This window comes from Pholcus phalangioides, unplaced genomic scaffold (genome assembly GCF_987345545.1).
Source record: "Pholcus phalangioides strain wild (caught in Gottingen) unplaced genomic scaffold, Ppha-v1.0 ptg000015l_1, whole genome shotgun sequence".
NCBI classification, from domain to species: Eukaryota; Metazoa; Arthropoda; class Arachnida; order Araneae; family Pholcidae; genus Pholcus; species Pholcus phalangioides.
In genome coordinates this window covers 4,404,106-4,426,919 of record NW_028301608.1, presented here as the reverse complement: position 1 = coordinate 4,426,919, position 22,814 = coordinate 4,404,106, and the positions used below count along the sequence as shown (strand labels likewise).

At 36.0% G+C, this 22,814-nt stretch overlaps 1 protein-coding gene across 3 annotated transcripts in view; it reads left to right on the top strand.

Annotated features, from left to right (window-relative positions):
- Positions 1-2,147: 2,147 nt before the first annotated feature.
- The window catches only part of LOC149075285 (uncharacterized protein KIAA2013 homolog), a 42,425-nt gene continuing 21,758 nt past the window's right edge, over positions 2,148-22,814 (top strand). The window contains exons 1-8 of one of the 3 annotated variants that reach the window (XM_089242625.1): positions 2,148-2,337; positions 5,944-6,009; positions 7,439-7,551; positions 9,762-9,878; positions 11,556-11,681; positions 12,663-12,721; positions 17,639-17,731; positions 19,312-19,379. In XM_089242625.1, the coding sequence (XP_089098751.1) occupies positions 5,948-6,009; positions 7,439-7,551; positions 9,762-9,878; positions 11,556-11,681; positions 12,663-12,721; positions 17,639-17,731; positions 19,312-19,379 (638 nt within the window). In that variant the 5' untranslated portion in view covers positions 2,148-2,337; positions 5,944-5,947. The remainder of the gene's footprint in view (positions 2,338-5,943; positions 6,010-7,438; positions 7,552-9,761; positions 9,879-11,555; positions 11,682-12,662; positions 12,722-17,638; positions 17,732-19,311; positions 19,380-22,814) is intronic. The other 2 variants (XM_089242624.1, XM_089242626.1) reach the window with 2 other exon arrangements.

The following is a 22,814-nucleotide window of genomic DNA, read 5'->3' as shown; positions in this document are numbered from 1 at the left end:
AATTTGTTAGGTAGGAGGACTTCAAGCGCCCGAGTGACGTGATGATAAGATGCTCGTCTACCACCGTGAAAGTTGCCGTCACGGTCCCAGGTTTAAACCCGGGAAAGAATATGGATGTTTTCCCTAACAAGCATGAGGCGACCACCGATAGATGGTGCCTTCATTTCCAACCCAACTCATTAATGGCAGTAAATCGTGGTATAGCGATACGGCCAGAGTTGGTGTTTAGTGAAGTAGGTAAGACATCAGAAAAATCACTTAGCTCGGGGGGTCCCTGTGATGCTCTTAAGATGGCTCTGCGTATTACAATGTGAAAATTTTTCCGAAACCTTTTATACTCTTAATGACGACAAAATGATTCAGTTTTTGAATGTTACACCTTGATCTAAAGGTTGAAAAAACATAATCGGTATCAAGTTGTACACATTCTTGATGCACTCCAGCTGAACAATCTTAAAATGGGCATTAAATTATCAAAAATAATGGAGAAAAACAGAATATTTTTTTCAAATTTGTATTTGTCTTTAAAAATTTGTTGTTTAACATATCGATATCGAGAGAAAAGCAAAGTCTGGCTTCTTGTAGAATTTCCTCAAACTTAATTTACTTCAACAAAAATCATGATTTCCCCCCCCCCCAACTACGAATTACCCAAAAAATTCGAAGTAAACAAGAAAATTTGACATAAATTGGACAGAAAACTCAAGGGCAGCTCGTAAAAAAATTCGAATAAACCAAGTTCCACTGTATTGAGCCACGTGTTTTCCAAAAATAAACAATCTTTTAGCGGCCAATTTTCTAAAATCGGATTTATTAATATAATTAGAAAAAAATATTTTTCTTACATAAATGAACTTGGTTCCCCCCTGAACGTGTGAGATTTCACACAGAGCCGTCTTAAGAGCATCATGGGCCACCGGGCCAAGTGGTTTTTCTGAGGCCCTACCTGGTAAATTCTAGAAAATTTCAATTGGACCTAACTTTGGTGAGGCCCCTCTTCTCGGCGCCTGGGTGGGCTCATGCGTTAAGACGGCACTGATTCCACACCTAATTTACAAAACAAAAATTTCTCTCATTTCAGTACTTATATAGCCTATATCATGAATTTAACTTTTTTAATTGATCTATTTTTAAGGAAGAATATTTTTTTTCAAATTTTAAATGCTGTTTCTATATGGACGAGGGCAAATCGAGAAAACATGCAGGAAAATTTTTTTTCATGAATTTTTTGGTTGACATCTATAAAGTAGAAGATCAGAAGGGAATAATTTTACCGGAAAAAAATCAGAAAATCAATTCAAATTTCTTAATTCGGCCGGTAAACGGTTAAAGCTCTTACATAAATATTATTTGCGCAAATATTTTATCCCGAGTCTATGCGTACAGTCATAGGCGTACGCAGAATTTTCTGAAAGGGGGGGGGGGGTTCAATTTTTTTCCCCTCTCAAGGGGAGGTTACGTTTTTTCCTGTAAAATAATATTATAATCTCGGCTTGAGATAATAATGTTAATGCCCCCCCCCCCCCGTACGCCAATGCGTATAATCAGTGCAAAAATTCGATCAGTTAATGCAGTATTTAAGGATTTCCGCGGTTTGAAACTGGCGCGTAACTTTTCTAGGCAATGCCTGTGCTGCCACCACAATATGAGAAAACTTTAGTCTCCCCACTCATCACTAGATGACAGCACAAGTTCCGTATTGATGATCTCTTTTGGGAAGTCGACTTTCTAATCAACAGATGGCTGCATAAATCTATAATATTTATAGTCATTTAAAGTTGTGTATTAGATAATGAATAATAATTCATAATGGATCGATCATTAAAGTTATAGTTAATAAAAAAAATAAGACAGTGCCCATTGAGAAGAAATATAAGTGCTTATTTCTCCTCTAAGACAGTCCCGTTTTAAAATGGAAGTATGGTATTGACAGTTCCAAGTCTTCTTCACAAATTGTTTTCCTAAGTCTTTCATAGTTTATTGTTCGGCAGTTTTCTATGAATAACAGAAGTAAAATAAATTTTTCTCAAAACTACAGGATGTCCAAATAATCTGTAAAAACTCCGACGGCTGAAAGACCATCCTTTTGCGTGAAGCCAGATCTGCCAAAAAAGTCGGAATTAAAAGTGATTCACATGGCAACACTGGCTACTAGTGTAAACATTTAATCAGAGGGAGGCGAAATATTTCGTAAACATATGATTATTTGCGTTGATTGTTCGCGCCGAATCCCTCGATTTTACTCGCAATTAAATTGCATTTAAATTTCAGCTCAATTTATCCGTTGGACATGGAAAGCGCTCGCATCTACCGGCCAAGTTGAAATCAGTTGATATGGTATCCATTTTCATTATTTATTTATTTTACACGTAACTCCCTTTCAACATGAAATTGTTTAGTGAGTCATCATTTGTTTACACACAAACTTAACTTTCAGTTGCGTGCGGAGGCAATTTTAGAAGTGGGGGGGGGGGCCTGTACAAATACTGCCGCACCTTTACTCAATGAAAACAAGTTTTCTTGACCGCTCATTTCTCAAACTAACCACCTTGGGCTATACCCTACTACTTCACCACACACCAACTCTGGCCATATCACCATACTGCAGTTTACTGCCATTAACGAGTCGAGATGGAAATGAAGGCACCATCTATTGGGATCGCCTCAAGCTCAATGTACAATGTTGCACAGGTACAATCTTATCAATATTACTCCCCGGTTCTAATCTGGGACCTGATGACAACTTCACTGTGGTAAATAAGAATCTTACCATCACACCATTCGGGATTGGAATATACCAGCACCTCGTAGAGATAGAAGGCTTTCACACAGGTTGCCAAGTTTATCTGTAACGTCGTTAAGACTACCTATCAAGTTTGTCTCATTTCGAACCACAGCATCCTATTTCGTTTCTTCTTATTTTTGTGTAGAATCTTCCTGGTTGGCTCACAAATACTGCATGGTGATTGGATGTGGGGCATAGAAATCATCAATTTTGAACCCAATCATTTCTGCATAACAATGGTACTGGCACGAGCAGGGAATTTTTTTCCTCCCCCTGAATATTCTGAGGGAAAATATACTACTTGCTGTTGTTGCTAGCAGCGTGCGAAGGTCTTCTATCTCTAGGAGGTGCTGGCTATATGCCCCAAACCCTTCCATAAATGTGCCTCGATCTCTACATTACTCTTGGGATCTTGCTCTAGGTCACTCTTTTCGTCCCTCACTCACTACGTCTCTCTTTCGGTTGCTTCCATGCTCACACACTCTCAAGGTCACTGTTTTAGCACTCACTACATGGCTCCTCACACTCTCAATCACTCACTGACCTAGCATGTTTGCTCTTTAGCTCTTTTGGCCACTCACTGACCTAGCATGTTTGCTCTTTAGCTCTTTTGGCCACTCACAGCTTTCACAATTTATTGGTCATTCACGTGCTTGCACATACTCTCGAGGTCATACATGCTGAACCTGCGTGTCAAATATGATCCACAGAGAATTATTAAATCACTTGAGTGGCCCGTAGCACATTTGTAAATTATTTAAACTGCCAACAGTGCATATCCAAATCATTTAAGCTACCCCAACCAGATATCTAAATCAGTTGACCAGCCCACTGCACACTTTCAGATCACCTGAGTGGCTCAAGTCATATTTCTACATACATAAAGTGGCACACGATGCATTTCCGAACCAATGAGTGGGCCTAAAAGGTCGAACTCTTGCTCTAGATCAGTGATTCCTAATATGGGCGTTAACACCCCCTTGGAGGCGATGGAAAGTTCTGGGAGCTGTAGAAACTACGGGTATAACATAAGATCCTATGGGTTAGATTGCAATGGGAGAAAAACATTTTCTGAAGAAGGGGGCGATGGGACAAAAAGGTTGGGAAACTATGCTCTAGATCAGTAATTCCCAACGTGGGTGTTGCATCCATTGCTCCCAGGGGGCATGAACGCCCCCTTGGGGGCGATGGAATGTTCAGAGGCAGTAGAAGCTATGGCGGATATAACATAGGATTCTGTGGGTTAGATTGCATTGGGGCGATGGGAGAGAAACATTTCTGAAGAAGGGGGTGGCTGGACAAAAAAAGTTGGGAAACTATGCTCTAGATCAGTGATTGCCAACGTGGGTGTTGCATCCATTGCTCCCAGGGGGCATGAACGCCCACATTGGGAATCACTGCTCCAGATCAACCTTTTAGTCGCTCACTTATGTGATTTCTTATCCTCTGGATCACACCCATCCGCATTCTTCAGGTCTCTCACTGGCATGTCCCTCACTCTCTAGGAAGAGACAAATTTATGTTTTTTCAGCCCTTTTCCCATTCCAATCTAATTTTCTTGACCACTCATTTCTCAAATTTGTTGTCCTGGGCTATAGCCATTCCCCGCCTCTGGTTATTGGGATGCGGAATTCAAAAGTCGTAATATGCTTGAATATTTTAATAGCACTTCATAAATATTAATAACGACTGTGGTGGTCGGCTGAAGTTGTTTTCTGTGGTTCTCAACTTTGATATGTAAATACAAGCTGATCTCCCTATTTAAAATTCTCACACATAGAGCAGGCCTACAGTGGTACAATTATTCAATTGTTACACTTCACTAATAGTTAGAAAAAGTGATAACCGATGGCAGCACTACACATAACACGCAATACACAGAAACAAACTTCACATTAGGTGCAGGCACATTCAACACATACTAATTTGTTAAAAAATCTGTAGAGTGTGTACGAGTCACATGTACGGTTTAGTAGTAGTGGACTCATTGTAAAATGTTGTGGAACATTCTGCTTTTTTACAAAAGAGATTGAAATTTAAAAGTTTTATTGGGTTCTTTTAATGTGCCTTGAACTCTATGCTAGAAAATACATGTTTTCTGGCTGTCGTGTAAAATAATTGCATTTCTCTGGTGCAGATATTTTGGGGTGAAACTCCAATGTGTAATGATACCACCTATAACGATAATCTTGTATACATGTGTATGCAGGATTTTCTTGGGAGGGGGGGGGGGTCAAATTCTTTTTTCTTCTGAAGGGAAAAGGGGATACGTTTTTCCTGTAAAATAACACTAATCTCAGCTCAATGGGGGATATACCCCCAATTCCCCCTGCATACGCCAATGTAATCTTGTATATAAGAATATTGCTCTTTGGTCTGGGAAATTTCCCATCGCTTCAGTTAAGTAAATTTAATTCCATTTGCAATGCCAATAATTTGTTGCAGCAATTATTTTTTTCAATTCTTCTGGAAAATTATAATCATCAGTGGTATAATAAAATGTAAAATTCATCACATGACCGATAAATATACACTTCTTTACCACATACCAATTCCAGTCATATATCGCCATACGGAAATGTTCAACCAGTGGAGTTGGGTGGGAAATGAAGGTGCAATCCAAGCTCGGATGATAAAGAACTTGCTTCTGATGGGTTTTTTTTTCTGGATTCGACCCCATGGTCCTTGACGGCAACCTTCATAGTGGAAGACGAGCATCTTATTACTGCACCACTCAGGCACCATAAAGATACACATATTTTCTGTAACTTATCTCATCTCATTATATTGCCAAAATACAGTTGTTTGTAATATACCTTCATATACGTCAAGGAAAGACTTTTCTGGGTATAATGCTGAGGTGAACTCTGAAATAAAAGTCTTCTAATCTCCTCTGGGAATCAAACTCCAGTCTTCTCGCAATCTGAGCAAGTGTGCTAACCATTCCACTGTGGGAGACACCAACTTGCTTTTTGTATAAGCTTACCATAAGCAAAAAAAAGCAAGTTCACACACATCTCAGCACTCGGGGAAAACTCTTTCGAATAATATTCTAATTGTCTCACTTGAATAAATGATAGTCTAGGTATTTCATCTTCTATAATTTTGTTCTTAACTTTCTTTTGTAACTTTTGTTCTCATCAAATTTTATTCTGCAGGAAAATGCATTGCGAGTTTCAAGAGCCTTGTTGCACTACAAAAAGAGGGTCAAGTGGAATCTTCACGTAAGTTTAGTTTCGATTAAACTAGGTGGCTGAAACAGCCAAGAGATCCTGCAAGTTAAAATCCACTGTTATAAAACTGCATAACCTTATACAGGGTTGCCACTGGTTTTTTATAAAATTTAGCAATTCAGCTAATAAGATGAAAAAATTCTACATCATTTAATTATTAAATTGAGATTGAAGTGGAAATACTGTTCATGTGTTCATCAGTGATACCTCAGCTAATGAACGTCATTTGTTCCAAAATCAGGTTTGTTAGCCACAACATCTACAACATGATTTCCCATCGGTTTCCATGAAAAATTGTTTAATTTGTTTCGGATACTGCCTGGAATTTAAAGATAGGCCTACATTTTTTAAAACGTCAAAAAGTGCTATAAAAAAAAGCAAAAACAGACCAAAAGCTAAAATGGACAGTTTCAAAATTAGGTAAATGAGACAAGATTCTGAAGTTATTTTTTTATTTAACACTATGTAAACTCAAGGAAACAGTTATTTTCCGGATATTATGCTGAGGTGAGCTCGGAAAGAAAAGTCATCACGTCTCCGCCGGGACTCGAACCCAGGCCCTCTTGCATACCGGGCAAGCATGCTACCATCTACACCACTGGAGACACATGAATCTGCCTTCCTAATTTCACGCACTGTGTCGTGAGGCGCTGAAGTAGAGGCATTAGTAGCCTCTCTTAACTTCAGGAAAGCATGCTTGCCCGGTATGCAAGAGGGCCTGGGTTCGAGTCCCGGCGGAGACGTGATGACTTTTCTTTCCGAGCTCACCTCAGCATAATATCCGGAAAATAACTGTTTCCTTGATATCACTGGCTGAGAAAAAAGCCATCTATATCTCACTATGTAAACTGTTACATAGTTTGTCTATTAAAGTTGTTGTTGGCACAACTGCACTCGAGTTTGTTGGTGTCCCCATCCAATTGGGATTTGGTCAGCTCATTTCTATGTCTGATACATGGAGAAGATAAGCTCCTAAAATATTCAAATCATTCAGTTTGATGCTAAAATGTCTTGTACTGAAAGAATTTGTGCTCTGAAAACATAAGCTCCCCCTTTTTTTTGCAATACATTTTGTATTTTAGCTGAATCTTTCATTTTACATTAAAGGGCTCAAAAACTTTCAGAAAGAGAAATAGAGGTGCATGTAGGAAATATTCTGATTTGCATGGAATTGTGCAACTCATGATTTTGTTGTGTCTTTTTTTTTTTTTAAGTGTAGGCAGTTTACTTTAAACCTTTCTGACACTCTGGGTTGATTTCAACAGGGGGTTCCATTGTAAATATGGTTTGTCTTAATGAGTACTATCTCCCCTCTGCTTTTATCTCTAACTAGTTTATGAACGCTTTGTGTAAGTAGATATATAAAGAAAGAAAATTAAGTTTAAATTTCAATGTAATCCACGTCTTTTTTATTTTGCAGGTCAAAGAAATCTTTGCTTTTCCTCATCATTGCATTGGGATTGCTACTCTATATTGGCCCGAATATTCTCCATTGGTTCATTAGGAAAACAAGTAGAATTACCGGTTCATCAGGTAATGCAAGCGACATTTCAAAATATAAATTCCGGAAGAAATTCTATTCATTCTCCTAGAATTACATCTTGCTTCACAATCATCTGATATAACATTCTTTCTGATCAGATTTTTAAGTCTGTTATCCTATGAATAAAAGATTTTTGAGCTACAAGACCATCGTAGATTGAATGCCAACTACCATCTAAGACTGTCTAGTAGTCCAAAAAAATTTTATTCATCATAATATCGTCTTCTGCAGAGTGCACAACCTTTTCGGTCTCAAGTTGGATATATGATACCATTACAACTTGCAGGCCAGAATCTCAGAAATATTGGGTGACACATGTTAAAGAACATTTCATATTTTTTCGTAATTTTGGTCATGCCACCTATCTTTTAAAGATGTCTTGTTTTTTTTAGTGAACTTAAATTGTTATTCTATACAGAAAGCAAGGATTAAGATTACCTTTATGACTTATAAATTATTGTTATTATGACTATAATTGTAATTATAGTTATATAAATATTAATTGTGCATACTTGTTAAACTAAAAGTATTTTTGGGAATAAAATTTCACTCCCCGGAAATTTGCAGTAGTGCTGTACAGAGTATGCCACTTTAAATCAGCTTGATTCAAATCACTTGATTTTTTTAAAATCATTGATTTAAATAAAAAAATTTTAAATTTGTTTTTTTTTTATGTAACTTGAATGATATTGAAGTAAAAGTAACCTGGTATGGTTTGCATGTTACTGATATGTGGTAAAGTTTTCGATTAAAAGATGTATAGAAGATCTTTGGGGTAAATATAGACTTGAACTTAATTCCTAAATACAGTGCAGAAAGAAAGCTGCTCTTACGATTTTGTGCATGGAAAAAAATGCAGAAAATACAGGGAGTTGAACTTAGCGCTTAACTAAACTGCTCTAAGTATTTTCACAATACATTGCAATGTGCCACTAGGGTTCCCGGATCAAAAAACAGGAATAATTTTTTGTATAAAGCCTTGCCCCAATTGTTAATTCAAAATAATAATAGATGTACCAACATAAATATCATTGGGCTTTTTGGCTTTATTTTTCGTATTAAAATTTTGAGTTTGCTTGTTTTTTTACTAAAACTCATTAAATCTGTGAAAGAATAAAAATGTGTAAACTATTAAGCAACATCATGCAAGTCGGAAATACATCCACCAATTGTGCAAGAAACAATGTTGTCAATAGAATTTGTTTTATACAAGTTATACAGAAGACTGGATGTTGTGAAGATATTTATTATTTTAGATGTTAATTTTTTAAGGAAGGAAAAAACTCATCTCTGCCTCTACCGGGAGTCGAACCCGGGTCCCTCGATTGCCGGACGAGTGCTCTGACCACTAAGCTACAGAGGAGATAGAGATTTTCCTTTGCTAGAGCGTATATGTGCCGAACGGTACACTATCTCCTCTGTAGCTTAGTGGTCAGAGCACTCGTCCGGCAATCGAGGGACCCGGGTTCGACTCCCGGTAGAGGCAGAGATGAGTTTTTTCCTTCCTTAAAAAAATTAACATCTAAAATAATAAATATCTTCACAACATCCAGTCTTCTGTATATCTTGTATTAACAAGTGGAGAGCGACATTCATGTCATAGAATTTGTTTTATTTAATTTATGCAGTTAAAAGGAAAAAAGCAGTTAGATGATATTAAAATATGCATTCTTAATGATTAAGATGTGTTTTAATTAATAAGCAGCCAGTTAATTTTAATCAAAAAAATTGATTTTTTTAAATAATTTTTTTCATACCCTGGTGCTTTATTTCCTTCTACTGATATTTAACTTTAGCTATTTTTTGGTAATTGTATTGGTAATCATTGTATTTGGTAATCATTTGGTGGTAATTAGTGACGCCCTGTATTTTCTTGTAGGGATCCCAACTTTCGTATTTTTCCTAGAAAAATATGGTCAGACCATTTAGTTGCATTTGTCCTTGTGTGGATACTTTTATTCCAGATAATTTCTCACAAGTGAGATTAAATTCTTTGGGAGGCCAGAGGCTGTGTACCTCTGCTCTTCTTCTTCATTATAATTCATAGCTATTCTGTAATTTTCGAACTTTTGTTAGCCCTTGTGAGCAAAAAAATATGTAAAAGAAAAACTGTTGAAGAACACCTTGGATTCTATTTCCTTTGTTGTTCTCCCCCCTTAAATTTCACGTTTGTTTTTAATTTTTAGTTGTTCTTCTGCAGGTTCTGCTGCCGATTGTGTAGAAAGTTACACGAGAAAGTATTTGGGTGAGGATGATTATGAATTCACTGTGATAAAGAGTTATGAGAGTGAAAAGAAGAGGTTCATCCCATATATCGGTGAGATTTTTTTTTTTCTTTTGTGCTATCGAGACATTTATTCTTGTCTTTAGAGTTATCTGAAGCTATAGGTGGTATAGGAGTATTAAAGATAAAATTTGTTTCACTTAGTCAAATAATTCAGTATTTCTTCTTTAAAATTTAGTAACATTTTAAGTTTTCTTCCTTCTTGGAACCATAGTCCGCCTTGGTGGTTTTTCCTATCTTGTGTACAGTAGAACCTCATTATGATGGACAACTAAAACAAAAAATTTCAAAAATTGTGAAATTTTTATCTGACGAGTTCAAAAATTTTGAAAAGTGTTGACTCCTTTAAAAAGCATTTCCAAGCGAGCAGTTAAACATTGATCATTGTTTTGGTTTGCGTAAACATAGATGCACTGCATCACTCATACCACTCACTAGCTAGAAAAATTAGGATTAATACAGTGTATATGCACACATCTTTTTGAACTCAACCTATGTTGAAAACTGTTTTTTATTTGATGTATAATAAATATTCTTTACAACTAACTACTGTACTTTCATTGATATATACCATGTAGCATTATGGCATTACACATCTATTAATGTTATCATAAAAATTGTTTGTTATAAACCAGACTCTCATAATGTACAATGTTCTACCCCTATTAGTCCATTATAACGCAGTTCTACTGTATGTACGTATAAATTTTCCAGTTACTGTGCACTCTCAACTAACCAGGTCCCAACTGTCCGACCTAGTTTAAAAACAGTAATATATTGATGAATTACGATATTGCCTTGTCATATTTGTGTAATCATTTATTAATGAACAGTAAAATGGGTTTGAATAATTTTTGTAATAACTTAGCCTACGTTTTCTGCATTTATATTTAGTTCATTTTGAAGTGTATGTGTTTATATTTATATAGCTGTACAGCAGTAGTCAGTAGTGGACACCCCCCCCCCTCCCCCAGTGAAAATCAAAGCACTGCAGATTCTTTGTAGCGAAGGTCAGTTTCCATGCTGCCTCCCCATGAAATCCAAAATGTGTTGTTTTTTATATTTTGCATATCATAAATAATTGACATAATTAATTATAGTTTCACAACACTAAATCTATCCTTCATGCAATAATACTAAATGAAAATGATCCCACAGACCCCTTACAAGGAACTCATGGACCCACAGGGGTACGTTGAAAAACACTGTGCTGTACAGTGCAAATGATTTTATGTTTCCTTCTATTAAGTTAGATATAACATTTATCTTTGAAATGTGTACAATATTTTTATTCTTGGACTTCCTTTTTCTGTGAAATTTTTTTAAAACAGGACAGTTCAAAAGAGTATATAACATACATTTATTAAGTACCCGCCTGTACTTAGAGGTCAGAAAATATGAGTTAGAGAAGGTTTTGTGGTATATATAAAAATGATGGTTTGGTGGTATGTGGAGGGGGTAGGAAGTAAGTATTTATAGAAGTCTGGCCTATCCAGCTTTTCTGTTACTCAACCAGCATTTCTGCCACATTACGCTGGATAGTTCAGAGTCTACTGTATAAAAACAATTTTTTTTTTTCAAGTAGTCACGACGCAGGATGCATATTTCTAGAATTTTTAATTGCAGCAGAAGTTTTGACTCTGCTGCAATTTTATTGTATTGTATATTTTATTTTATTTATTTTATTTTATTGTATTTGTCCTATTTTAGGCAATGGAAGGTTTGGATTTGCATTGAATGGTGGTGCTGTTTATATTCGTCATGGCAGGTCTCTATCCCTCCCATTTGACTATAGCCCTGTAGTAAATGTTGATTTTTCGGGAGCGGAGAGGGAAGGTAATTTTTTTCAACATATAGTTTAGTTTAATGAGTGAAGAGAAATGATAATAGCAGTCACACGATAAAAAGCATTGTGTTGTTTACTAATAATTTGAAAAAGTTTAATGCCTTCATTCATATTAACATATATTTTTTAATAATAAGAAAATAAATAAGAAAATTCGAAATTATTAGTTTTCCCCCCAATCAATCAAAAAAAGTAGCGAACATATTAGTCAATCAGAGAGTTCAAACCAGTGTGACATTAATTTCTCTCTTTTTTTTAAATGTGAAATCTTATTAGTATTGGCAGTATAAAATGGTAACTCATATGACACACTCATCCTAACCAAAGTCGTATAGATAACTGATTATCATTATCGCAGCCGTGGTCATGGTCTAGCACTAAACAATTTAATACTTAGTAAGTGTGATAATCTTATTAATTATTAATTAATTGATGTGTTAACAAATATAACATTTAGAAAACATAACACACACCTCTCAGACATTCATAAATATGTTGTAGACATATATGCACATGGCACTTTTGGCATGTACCAATTCATGAGAAATTCCTCTGAAAAATACTCAAGAGGTGCATGTGCAATCTAGCAATAGTGCTACTTATTAAACTCAGATGTTAGTTGTTATTCTGTTATGTAGGAAAATGTGAGATCTATTCAATAAAGAGCTTATTGTCTGAGCTTATTCAATAATAAGCAAAGCAGGTGTGATCCTTTAAATGTGTGTATGTCAGGAATAGTTCAAGTTTACTTTATAAAAAAATAAGGGTGTTCATATTTTTTCACCATTTGTGTATACCTGCATATTTTTTGCTCACTTTTTCAGAAATTTTCTATACAAATACAAGGCCACAACAGGCAAAATGCCCAATGAGGTGGCTCAGAAAGCTATACCTATAAAGCATCATATGCCCACATGCATTTTGTATAATTTTTGTGATACAATTTTCTATTGATTTCTTTTTTTTTTTAGAAGCTGAAGCTGTTCATTTCAAACAAGGACTGGGTTACAAAGTGCAATGTTTTACTAGAGTATGTATACAAGTATTGATGAAATAAATAGAGTGCATGGAATTCCAATTTCGCAAGAAAAGATTCAATTATATATGTACACTGAAGAGCCAAAAAAACTGGTACTCCTGCGTAATATCGTGTAGGTCCCCCCCCCCCCGAGCATGTGCCGCAACACGACGTGGCATGGACTCGACTAATGTCTGAAGTAGTGCTGGAGGTAATTGACACCATGAATCCTGCAGGGCTGTCCATAAATCCATAGGAGTAGGGGGGGGGGGAGATCTCTTCTGAACAGCACGTTGCAAGGCATCCCAGATATGTTCAATAATGTTCATGTCTGGGGATTTAGGTGGCCAGCGGAAGTGTCTACAGTCAGAAGAGTGTTCCTGGAGCCACTTTGTAGCAATTCTGGATGTGTGGGGTGTCGCATTGCCCTGCTGGAATTGTCCAAGTCCGTCGGAATGCACAATGGACATGAATGGGTGCAGGTGATCAGAGAGGATGCTTACGTACCTGTCACCTGTCAGAGTCGTATCTAGACGTATCAGGGGTCCCATATCACGCCAACTGCACACACAGAGCCTCCACCAGCTTGAACTGTCCCCTGTTGACATGTAGGGTCCACGGATTCATGAGGTTGTTTCCATACCCGTACACGTCCATCAGCTCGAAGCAATTAGAACCGAGACTCGTCAGACCAGGCAACGTGTTTCTTTCCAGTCCTCAACAGTCCAATGTCTGTGTTGTCGGGCCCAGGCGAGGCGTAAAACTTTGTGTCATGCAGTCATCGTGGGTACACGAGTGGGCCTTCGGCTCCGAAAGCCCATATCGATGATGTTTCGTTGAATGGTTCGCACGCTGACACTTGTTGATGGCCCAGCATTGAAATCTGCAGCAATTTGCGGAAGGGTTGCACGTCTGTCAAGTTTAATGATTCTCGTCAGTCGTCATTGGTCCCGTTCTCGCATGATCTTTTTCCGGCCGCAGCGATGTCGTAGATTTAATTTTTTACCGGATTCCAGATATTCATGGTACACTCGTGAAATGGTCGTACATGAAAATCCAAATTTCATCGCTGCCTCAGAGATGCTATGTCCCATCTCTCGTGCGCCGGCTATAACACCACATTCAAACTCACTTAAATCTCGATAACCTGCCATTGTAGCAGCAGTAACCGATCTAACAACTATGCCAGACACTTGTTGTGTTATATAGGCATTGCCGACTGCAGCGCCGTACTCTGATTGGTTCCATATCTCTTTATTTGCATACGCATGCCTGTACCAGTTTTTTGGCTCTTCAGTTTATATCGTGATACATTTTTTGCAGATAAAACATTTTAACACTTCGCACACAACAAAATTTCGCTGCAATATTATCATTATTAGTATAGCACTATAGCGATTTTAGCAGAGGCGAAACACAGTAAAAACCTTGATAAGTCATCTCTCACACTATCAAAAAATTATGATGGCTTAAGCAGAGTGACGACTTAAGCGAAGTGTTGTCAGTTTCAATGTTCAATATTGTAAATCATATAAATATAAAGTAATATAACATTTATTGAAGAATGAATTAAAAATGCAATATTAGTAAACTTATAGATTACAAAAGGAAAATAAATGAAATTTTTACCTTTTTTGAGCTTTGGTATTTAACTTATTGTGGTACAATACACTGGTACACACTTATGATTAAAATCTAATATATTTAATTTAGACTAATCAGAGCAACTGTTAGAATATAGCCAGCTTTTCTCTACAACAGAATTATTACACATTAACTTTACATATACATGACATTTTTTTTTCTATTTTATGGCTTTGAATTTTTTATTAGTAGTTCATGATACACAGCAATCAAGTAATGTTGAACACAGGGCCCACTTTTGACTTTACTCTGGGTAGGGTAAGCAGACATTAGAAGGTCTAAATTTGGAAAATAGTTTCTGGTTTTTCAACACAAATATTTTTGTTTAAAGTCCCAAATTAGTGGGACCCATGCAGACATCAAGCTCAGCTTGAATAGTCCCAAACATTTCAAGAACTTTTGTTTTTAGCCAACAAATAAACTTTCATTACTTGAGCTGTTTCGTTTCGGTACATAAAGCTTTTATGGTCACTTTTGAACATACACCAAAGCTGTTATCAAGCTCTTTATTTAAAGGGAAAAGACCACTTTTCCATAATGGCAAGTTAACGGAAATTATCAGCGAGTAAACAATAAACAAGGGTTTATGAACATTATTATCTATGGAAGCTGGACGGTAGTGAAGAAAAAAGACAACTTAACAAGGTTTTACTGTATTTTCATGTCACTAATTCTTTCTCCCTTTTCTGGTCCCCTCAACGTAATAGAATAGAATTCCACTTTCAACAACCTTGAATCTTCTGCATCAGTTGAATTGTGCTGCTTTTGGACAGTTTACAGATTATGCAGTTTGATACAGTTTTTTTTTTAATAAGCCCTTATCTTGGTATGAGCTGGTTTGTTTTTCCATGGTTTTTGACCAAATTAAAACTCAAATACTTGCTTTGTTTCTTTTCAAATGAAACGAAACACACATAATAGATGAATTATTATCAATTATAATGTTGAAAGTATTTCGACAAGGAAAGAGACTTTTTTGATATTATTGCTGTGACCTGAATTTGGAAAGAAAAAGTTAGCTGATCTTCCCTGGGAATCGAACTCTGGCTCTCTTGCAATCCAGGAAAGTACGCTTATCAATGCATCTTAGGAGACATGACTTTACTTTATTATAATAATAGGCACAATAGTGTGACATGCTGAAGTCTCCCCTTTTCTCTAGCAAATGGTCTCCAGGTGGTGAGAGTAAAGTTGGGGGTAATTTTTTTCTTAACATAATAAACTTTCTTCTTTTTTTTTTTATAAAATCAAGAAATGTACTTTTTCCTGCTTCAATGAAATTTAAATTTTGAGAAGCACAGTTCTCTTTGGGAAAAGAAAAACATTTTGTCTTTGAAAATGAAAAACAAAATCAGGTTGTTGCTTGTTACGAGGAATATTAAAATCATATCTCCTAGCATACTTGTTCAAATTGCAAGAAGACTGGGGCTTACATTCTCTTTGAAGAATATCAAACTTTTCTTTCTAGTTCACTTTTGCAATTATGTCCAGAAAGTTGCACAAATATATCTGTTCTTGACTTTGTGGGCTGGTTCTAAACGCTGCAATTTCAGTTTTTCCATAAAACAGTAAAAAAAAAACCATCCACTATAGTCTGTGAAAAGTATTGTGCTGGAATCCATAGTGAACGATTTGAGCAGCATGTGTTTCGAAATCCATACATGAAGCTTCTAGCATCATTTGGCCCATACCACCCATAAAGTCAAGAAAATATAGGAATAGCTTCAAACAAATGTGTTTGGCTTTATCTTTCTGGCTTCTGACCTTCCAGCAGTTCTGACCACAACTCTTTACACTACTGACTGTGGGCTAATCTCGAGAGCACATCCTGCCAAAAGCATCATTGCTAGTATCAGCTAATTAATGCTTTAAATTTTTTGTTCCATGGTATAAAGGATTTAGAGAATAAAATAACTTGACAAAAACTTGACGTATCAATAAACTTCTAAATTCCTTAAATATTACGAAACATAACATTTCTATAATCTATCGGTTTATGTCTGACATTAAAAAATTTAGAGATCTCTTTGAATTATATGACAGGTCACGAACAAATGTTTTTCATCACCGTCATGATTTTCAGTCCTTATATTTATATCAAAATTGTTTTATATCTTGTTGCAATGAAGCAATCAATAATTGTTTTATTTTAAATCCGGAACTTATGTATGTGCCCTCTCATATTTATATGCAGTCGAACTTGGTTAATTTGGTGTCCAAAGTCACTGAAATATAAGTTTGAATTATCCAATTAATCTCTCCTGTATCTGTAAACTACAAATTGCAACTTAATATCAACATTCACATAGGATAATAATTGTAAATTATTAAAATTTTATGTTACGAAACTGTTTCATAAATTTTAATAATTTATAATTATAATAATTGATCTTAGCTGCTACATTGTTGCACTGTTCTGACCTTGCTCAAAGTCTGATTTATGGAAACAGTTCATGATCATTTGTTATGAAACTGTTTCACAAATTTTGTTTATCGTTCTTATGCTTCAAGGAAATATACTTTCTCTGACATATTGCACACAATCTCAACTTTCCGATACTTTCTGTACTCTCAATGACGACAAAAAGATTCAGATTTTGAATGTTACACCTGTATCTAAAGGTTAGAAAAACGTGATCAGTGTTAAGTGATACATAGTCTCTATGCACTTCTGCTGAACAATGTTAAAATGGGCATTAAATGATCAAAAAAAATAGAGAAAAACAGGATCTTTAAACTTTTATTAGTCTTTAAAAATTTGTTGTTTAGCAACTTGGGAAAACAAATTCTGGCTTCTTGTAGAATTTCTCCAAACTAAATTTTCTCGTACAAAAATTATGATTCTCCCCCCCCCCCTCCCAACTTCAAATCATCCAAAAAAATTTAAAAATAGTTCGAATTGAACAAGAAATTTTTACAGTAAATGGAATAGAAAACTTGAGGGGGAATTCGTATTTAATTTTGTATTTAATGCTTCCTGTTTCATTAATGAATGCCTGACTTGTGCTGTCACTTTTGGCAATGGTATGTGTAACCAATGCAAATAAAAATTACTGTAAAATCTTTTCCAGTAATTTTATTTCAGCGAACTCATCACTGGATTTAAGTCATGAGTGATCACAAAGACTGGCAGATTCTTTGAGGGCCATTTTAAAAACTGATTGTCAGAATATGCATGCAGTTGCACCTAAATCATGTCACAAATGGAGTAAAATATCTTTGCAAATATATTTGAAATTTTCATTTCTTTAAAATTCTTATTTAATAGTGTTGTTTTGATTGCAGAGAGAAGGTACCGTAGTAGTAACTAATGAATATCTTGCTCACCGAGTTTTTCCGTCTCTTCTGGTTCAAATAATGGAAGTAACAAATCTTTCGGTAAGACCATTCAATTTCACAAAATATAATTTATATATGTATTTATAAACATAGATGCAAGTTTCTCAAAAAAAAATTGTAAACAGTTAACCTTAAAAAAAAATTTCAAGGACGGGAGAAAGCAGCGCTGTGCCAGCAGATGATACTGGTTGTCAATGTTATGAGCTATTAGCCAAGTCCAGTCAGACTGTTCATTGCACTATATTGTTTGGCATACATACGCTCCATGGAAGGGAAGGATGCTCAGTGATCTAGGGCATTTGCTCGGATCTCAAGGATGGTATTGATTTTCTACAGAGGTCTGTAGAATTTTCTTTCCAAAAAAATCCTCTCTGCATTGTATCCAGTGATCTATTCCTTGCATATGGTGTTATTCAACGATATTAATTTTATTGAACTTAATTGAATTTGTTGTTGAACTTATTTTATCCTTGAGTAAAAACCATTACCGCCCCCCCCCCCCGACTATTCAGAATGAGAATTGAAATTCATAAGGGCAAGCATTATTTCAATAAAAGAAAAGAGTGGAAGTTAAAACAGGGTTTGTTTCCAGTTCTAAGAAGTACAAAAATTTCACCCTGTCTGGACCAGAATCAAAACAACCAATCAAATAATTTGAGCATTATCAACTAATCTCAGCAATGTGGTGCAAGTGGCTTTGCACATTATGCCAGGCAGCTTTGTATTGTCCTCATCTTTGCTCATTCCTAACCGTTTTCTCATGAAGATGCTTGTCGTTCATTTGAGCAGAACATCAAGTTTTACTGCTCATTTGTTATGACCATTTGGTATGAGCCAATATTGCCGTATGATGATGTGGTCTGTGTATCTTTCAGTCATCAGCCTGAGATGCTTACATCCTTAGTGCAATTTGAAAACTATGAAAATCTAATGTTTCATTATTTATGTTTTTCTAATGAGGCATAAAGTTTGTTTTTTTTCCACAGTCTGTATTCATAGTCTGACTTTGGATAGCTATAAGAGAGGTTTGCCAAGTTAATGGCAAGGAAAAAAAATATTTTTAAGTGAAATTTGGAAAAATTTCAAGTCTGTAAAAATCAAACATAGAATGGAATGATTTTCAGAGAAAACTGTAGTTTTTTATACATATCATCGAGCTGGAAATGCATCTGCAAAATTTTTGGGGTAGTTTTACTGATGTACTTATACAGAAAGGCACCAAGACAGTATCTCACCCATGTAAAAAATTTTGTCTCAAGCCGCCCGTGTTAGGTAGTTTGATAAAAATATAGTCGACCCTCTTTATAGCGACCCCACTCGTCCTGTCAAAAATGGATGTTATATCAGGTGATCATTATATTGAAAGAAAAACATATATGATAGTCTCTATATGAAAAAATTTGGGACTTATCCTACCAGTTGTTGTAATGGAATGGTCGTTATAACGTAAGGTTGTGTCATTATATTGAAGCATCAACTGTATTTTGTTTAGTGCAATTGTTCTGTAAAAAAACAGTTTTGACAGTAATGAGAATTAAATAATATTTATTCTGTGTGCATTTTTTTTTTTTTTTTTTTTTTTTTTTTGTTAATTTTCTTTGTAAAACTTTTTTTTATAGGATGATCATGTTACACTTGCTTTGAATCGAAACATTCCCGACACTGATCTTCATACGCTGAAGGCAGGGTAAAAACAAAAATTTATTAAAAACTAAATTCGTAGTTATAGGATGTGCAGGTATTATAGAATACCATTTATATTTGTTTTTATCACTCCAATTTAAAAGTGATAGGATCCTGAAACCTGTATTCTTATAAAATTTATATTTATGACATGATGTCGCTCTCCACTTGTTAATACAAAATTTGTATTCTTGTTGTTGCAACCAAATGTGGGATATTTAAATATTAATATCACGTCCAAAAATATTTGTCATAGTCAAGTGTCCAGCCGCTGTGATGGTTGAGGGGTCTTAGTAATGGACTCGCATCTGGATTCGAACCCCACCGTCGCCACAGTGATGGTAGAAACCAGCTGAAGTTGGTTTTCTGTAGTTCTCAACTTCAAGGCCGCTGTGGTGGTCGAGTGGTTATAGTGACGGACTCGCGATGCGAGGATCCGGGTTCGAACCCCACAGTGGTGGTCGGCTGAAGTTGGTTTTCTGTGGTTCCCAACTTCAAGGCGCTAATGCGAGCCGATCTCCCCGTTAAAAAGTCTCGCCACAGAGAGCAACAGTCCTACAACGATAAATCATTCAATCATAACACTTCACTCATAGTTAGAAAAAAAAACTGGTGGCAGATGGCAGCACTACACATAACAAACATTACACGGAAACAAACTTTACGTCAGGTTGCACTACACGTACACGCACATTCCCACATGTACCGATTCATTGGGGGGTTCCGCGGGGGGGGTTGCATTTGTGGTGTAGCAGTAGTAGGTAGGGCCTCCAAAGAATGGCTCGGGGATCCATGATGTTCTTAAGTCAGCCACCTCGTTGGGCAATTTGCCTGTTGTGGCGTTGTATTTGTATTTGTATTTGTAAGGCGCGAATGCAAGCCAATCTCTCTTTCAGTCATAGTGAGAAAAATTGGTGGCAGATGGCAGCATTACACAGATAGATAGATAGAACCGCTCACAACCCCGGACTGAGCATTACACAGAAACAAACTTCATGTCAGGTTCAAAATACATACACATGACATGTGATATACCAAAATATATTTTCGCAACAGCCAGTTGTTAAAAAACCTTCATATGGTAGCGGAGAGTGACGTCACATCCTTGTATAAGTCGCCATCTGGTGACAACATCAGCAGTTGTGAGCTTGGCCTGGGTCTGGTCTGGCCGTCCATGTACAGTCCCTTTCAGTGTACACGAGTTCCAAGGAAAGATTGAGAGATTCTGTGTCTTTGTAGTCTAGTGGTTTAGGACGTTCAGCCGGAAAGTGAAGGGACGTGGGTTCGATTCCCCGCAGGGGCAGTTGAATTTTCTCTCTTTCCAAAATATATCTTCGCAACAGCCAGTTGTTAAAAAACCTTTGTATGTACCAATTCGTTAGAAGTTCTGCAGAAAAATATGGATGAGGTGCATGTCTGGTTTCGTAGTAGTCAAGTGTCCATACCTGGGACAGCGGCCTTATTCAGGACAATTTGGGCCTTTTTGTTTTAATAAGTTGGTAGCCCTGACAGTTGTTGCAGGTTACATTTAAGGAAGGTCATTACATTTGTTTATTGTTACATTTCATGATAGTTTCAGTGGTGTATATGTGTTTTTGTTAAGGAAAAGTTTTTCATGTGCTTCTCCAAAAATCTGTAAGTTGCTGTAGTGAACTACACTAAGGATTGCACCACAGTTAGGTTTGGACATGGGGGGTTCTCTAATTTAAGGCAATGTCAGGTGAGGTCTTCCCTATAGAATACCTGTTCAATGTTTTTATCACCATTATTAAGTGCTGCCCAGCTTGAATCTATAAAAAAGCAAGTTTGTCTAAACTTGGGACACTATCTCATGTTAGGTACTGTTGTCCCAAGTTAGAAAATGCATTATCATTGTTATACTTTTGAATGTTTACAAGTGGTACGTCATGTAGAATCCAGTTCTTTGATATAAACAACATTTTTTTGCTAGTTCAAATAGGCAGCTGTAACACATGTGTTCTCATTTCTAGATGTTGATGACATTGATGAAGTTTCAATAAATGAGATAAAAATAATAGTAAAACCTTTTAACATCTGCAGAGATTGCTACACTGTTGTCCTCTAGCTATTTAAACATTTCAATGTTTTGTTCGTGTGTGTTAGCCGAAACTGCTATACACATTAGCATTTTTCGAGTCTTTCTAGCTTGGGTTTTTCCAATTTTTTCAAGTTTTCCCACTTCCCAAGTTCATTTGTTTCTTTTTAAGTTTGTGCAATGATGTATATTTTCTTACCAGAGGATTTACTCTATGATTTTATTGTAAAGGTTGTGACGTTATTTTCGATGAGTAAAATGATTTCTGAACCTGTTTTCATTCTGGTATTATCCCAAGTTTAAACTAAGGCACTTAAACATGAGACAACACACAAAAGCTATACTGTCTTAAGTTAGGATACCCGCATCTAACTTGGGGCAAAAGCCATTTTATTATTTTTTAAGTACTAAATGTACACCTATAATTTTCAAATTATTAGTACGAAGAGCCTAGACACCCTTCAGAATTTTTTTTTTTTTAATTTTAACATTTTATGGAGGAATTGATTTTTCAGTACAAAGTTCAAAATTGACCCAAGTATGGACGTGTGACTGTACTTGTAAAAAAATGATATTGAGGGTAATATAAAATGGGGTTCAAAATGAAGAAAACCACGATTTAATGACTATTACAATGAAAACTGAAAATTTCATGGTTTGATTTAATAGTTAATGGTTGATTATGTCATAGTCTATTTACAAAAGCCACAGACGCAATCTTTCTTCTGTGCCCCAGAACAGTCAAGGTAGACCCACAAAGAACAGGGCACACATTATTCCCATACCTTTCCTCTTCTACCTTCCATAACTTTTCATCTTAAAGATATATTTTTGCGCAGTATTCTCCAATACACATCTAGATGTGTGATTCTCTCATCAATTTCTAATTTTACTCTTCCAAGTTAGGAGTCAAAATACTCTAAGTTTTAGGTTATTTTTAATAGAGTTATTTCTCTATTTTTCATAAAAAAAATACCCTTAAAATTTTGGAGAGGAGTGAGAAATTACTGAATCACTGAACCCCCCTCCAAAATGCCATATCTTGGCATTTTGGAGGGGGGAATGGAGTAAGCTTTGGAGTAAGCTTTCTTCTCCAAATTTCAGCAGGTGTAAGCTAAGGGGTATGGGAAAAGTTTCCATTGAAAAAATAACTTTACAAAATATCTGGGCTTGTCAATGTCAAAATCACGAGGCTTTTATGGAGGCAAGATACCTTGTCACTGGAGCTTAAAGGGTTAAAATTGTTATTTTTTTTGGATGTAACACTGTTCTAGCCCAACTCAAACAATACTTGTAGTATTCCATAATACCCGACACATCACATTTGAAAATATAGCATTTCATCTAACCGGAATGGATCTAGAACAGAGCTGGCTAAAAAAT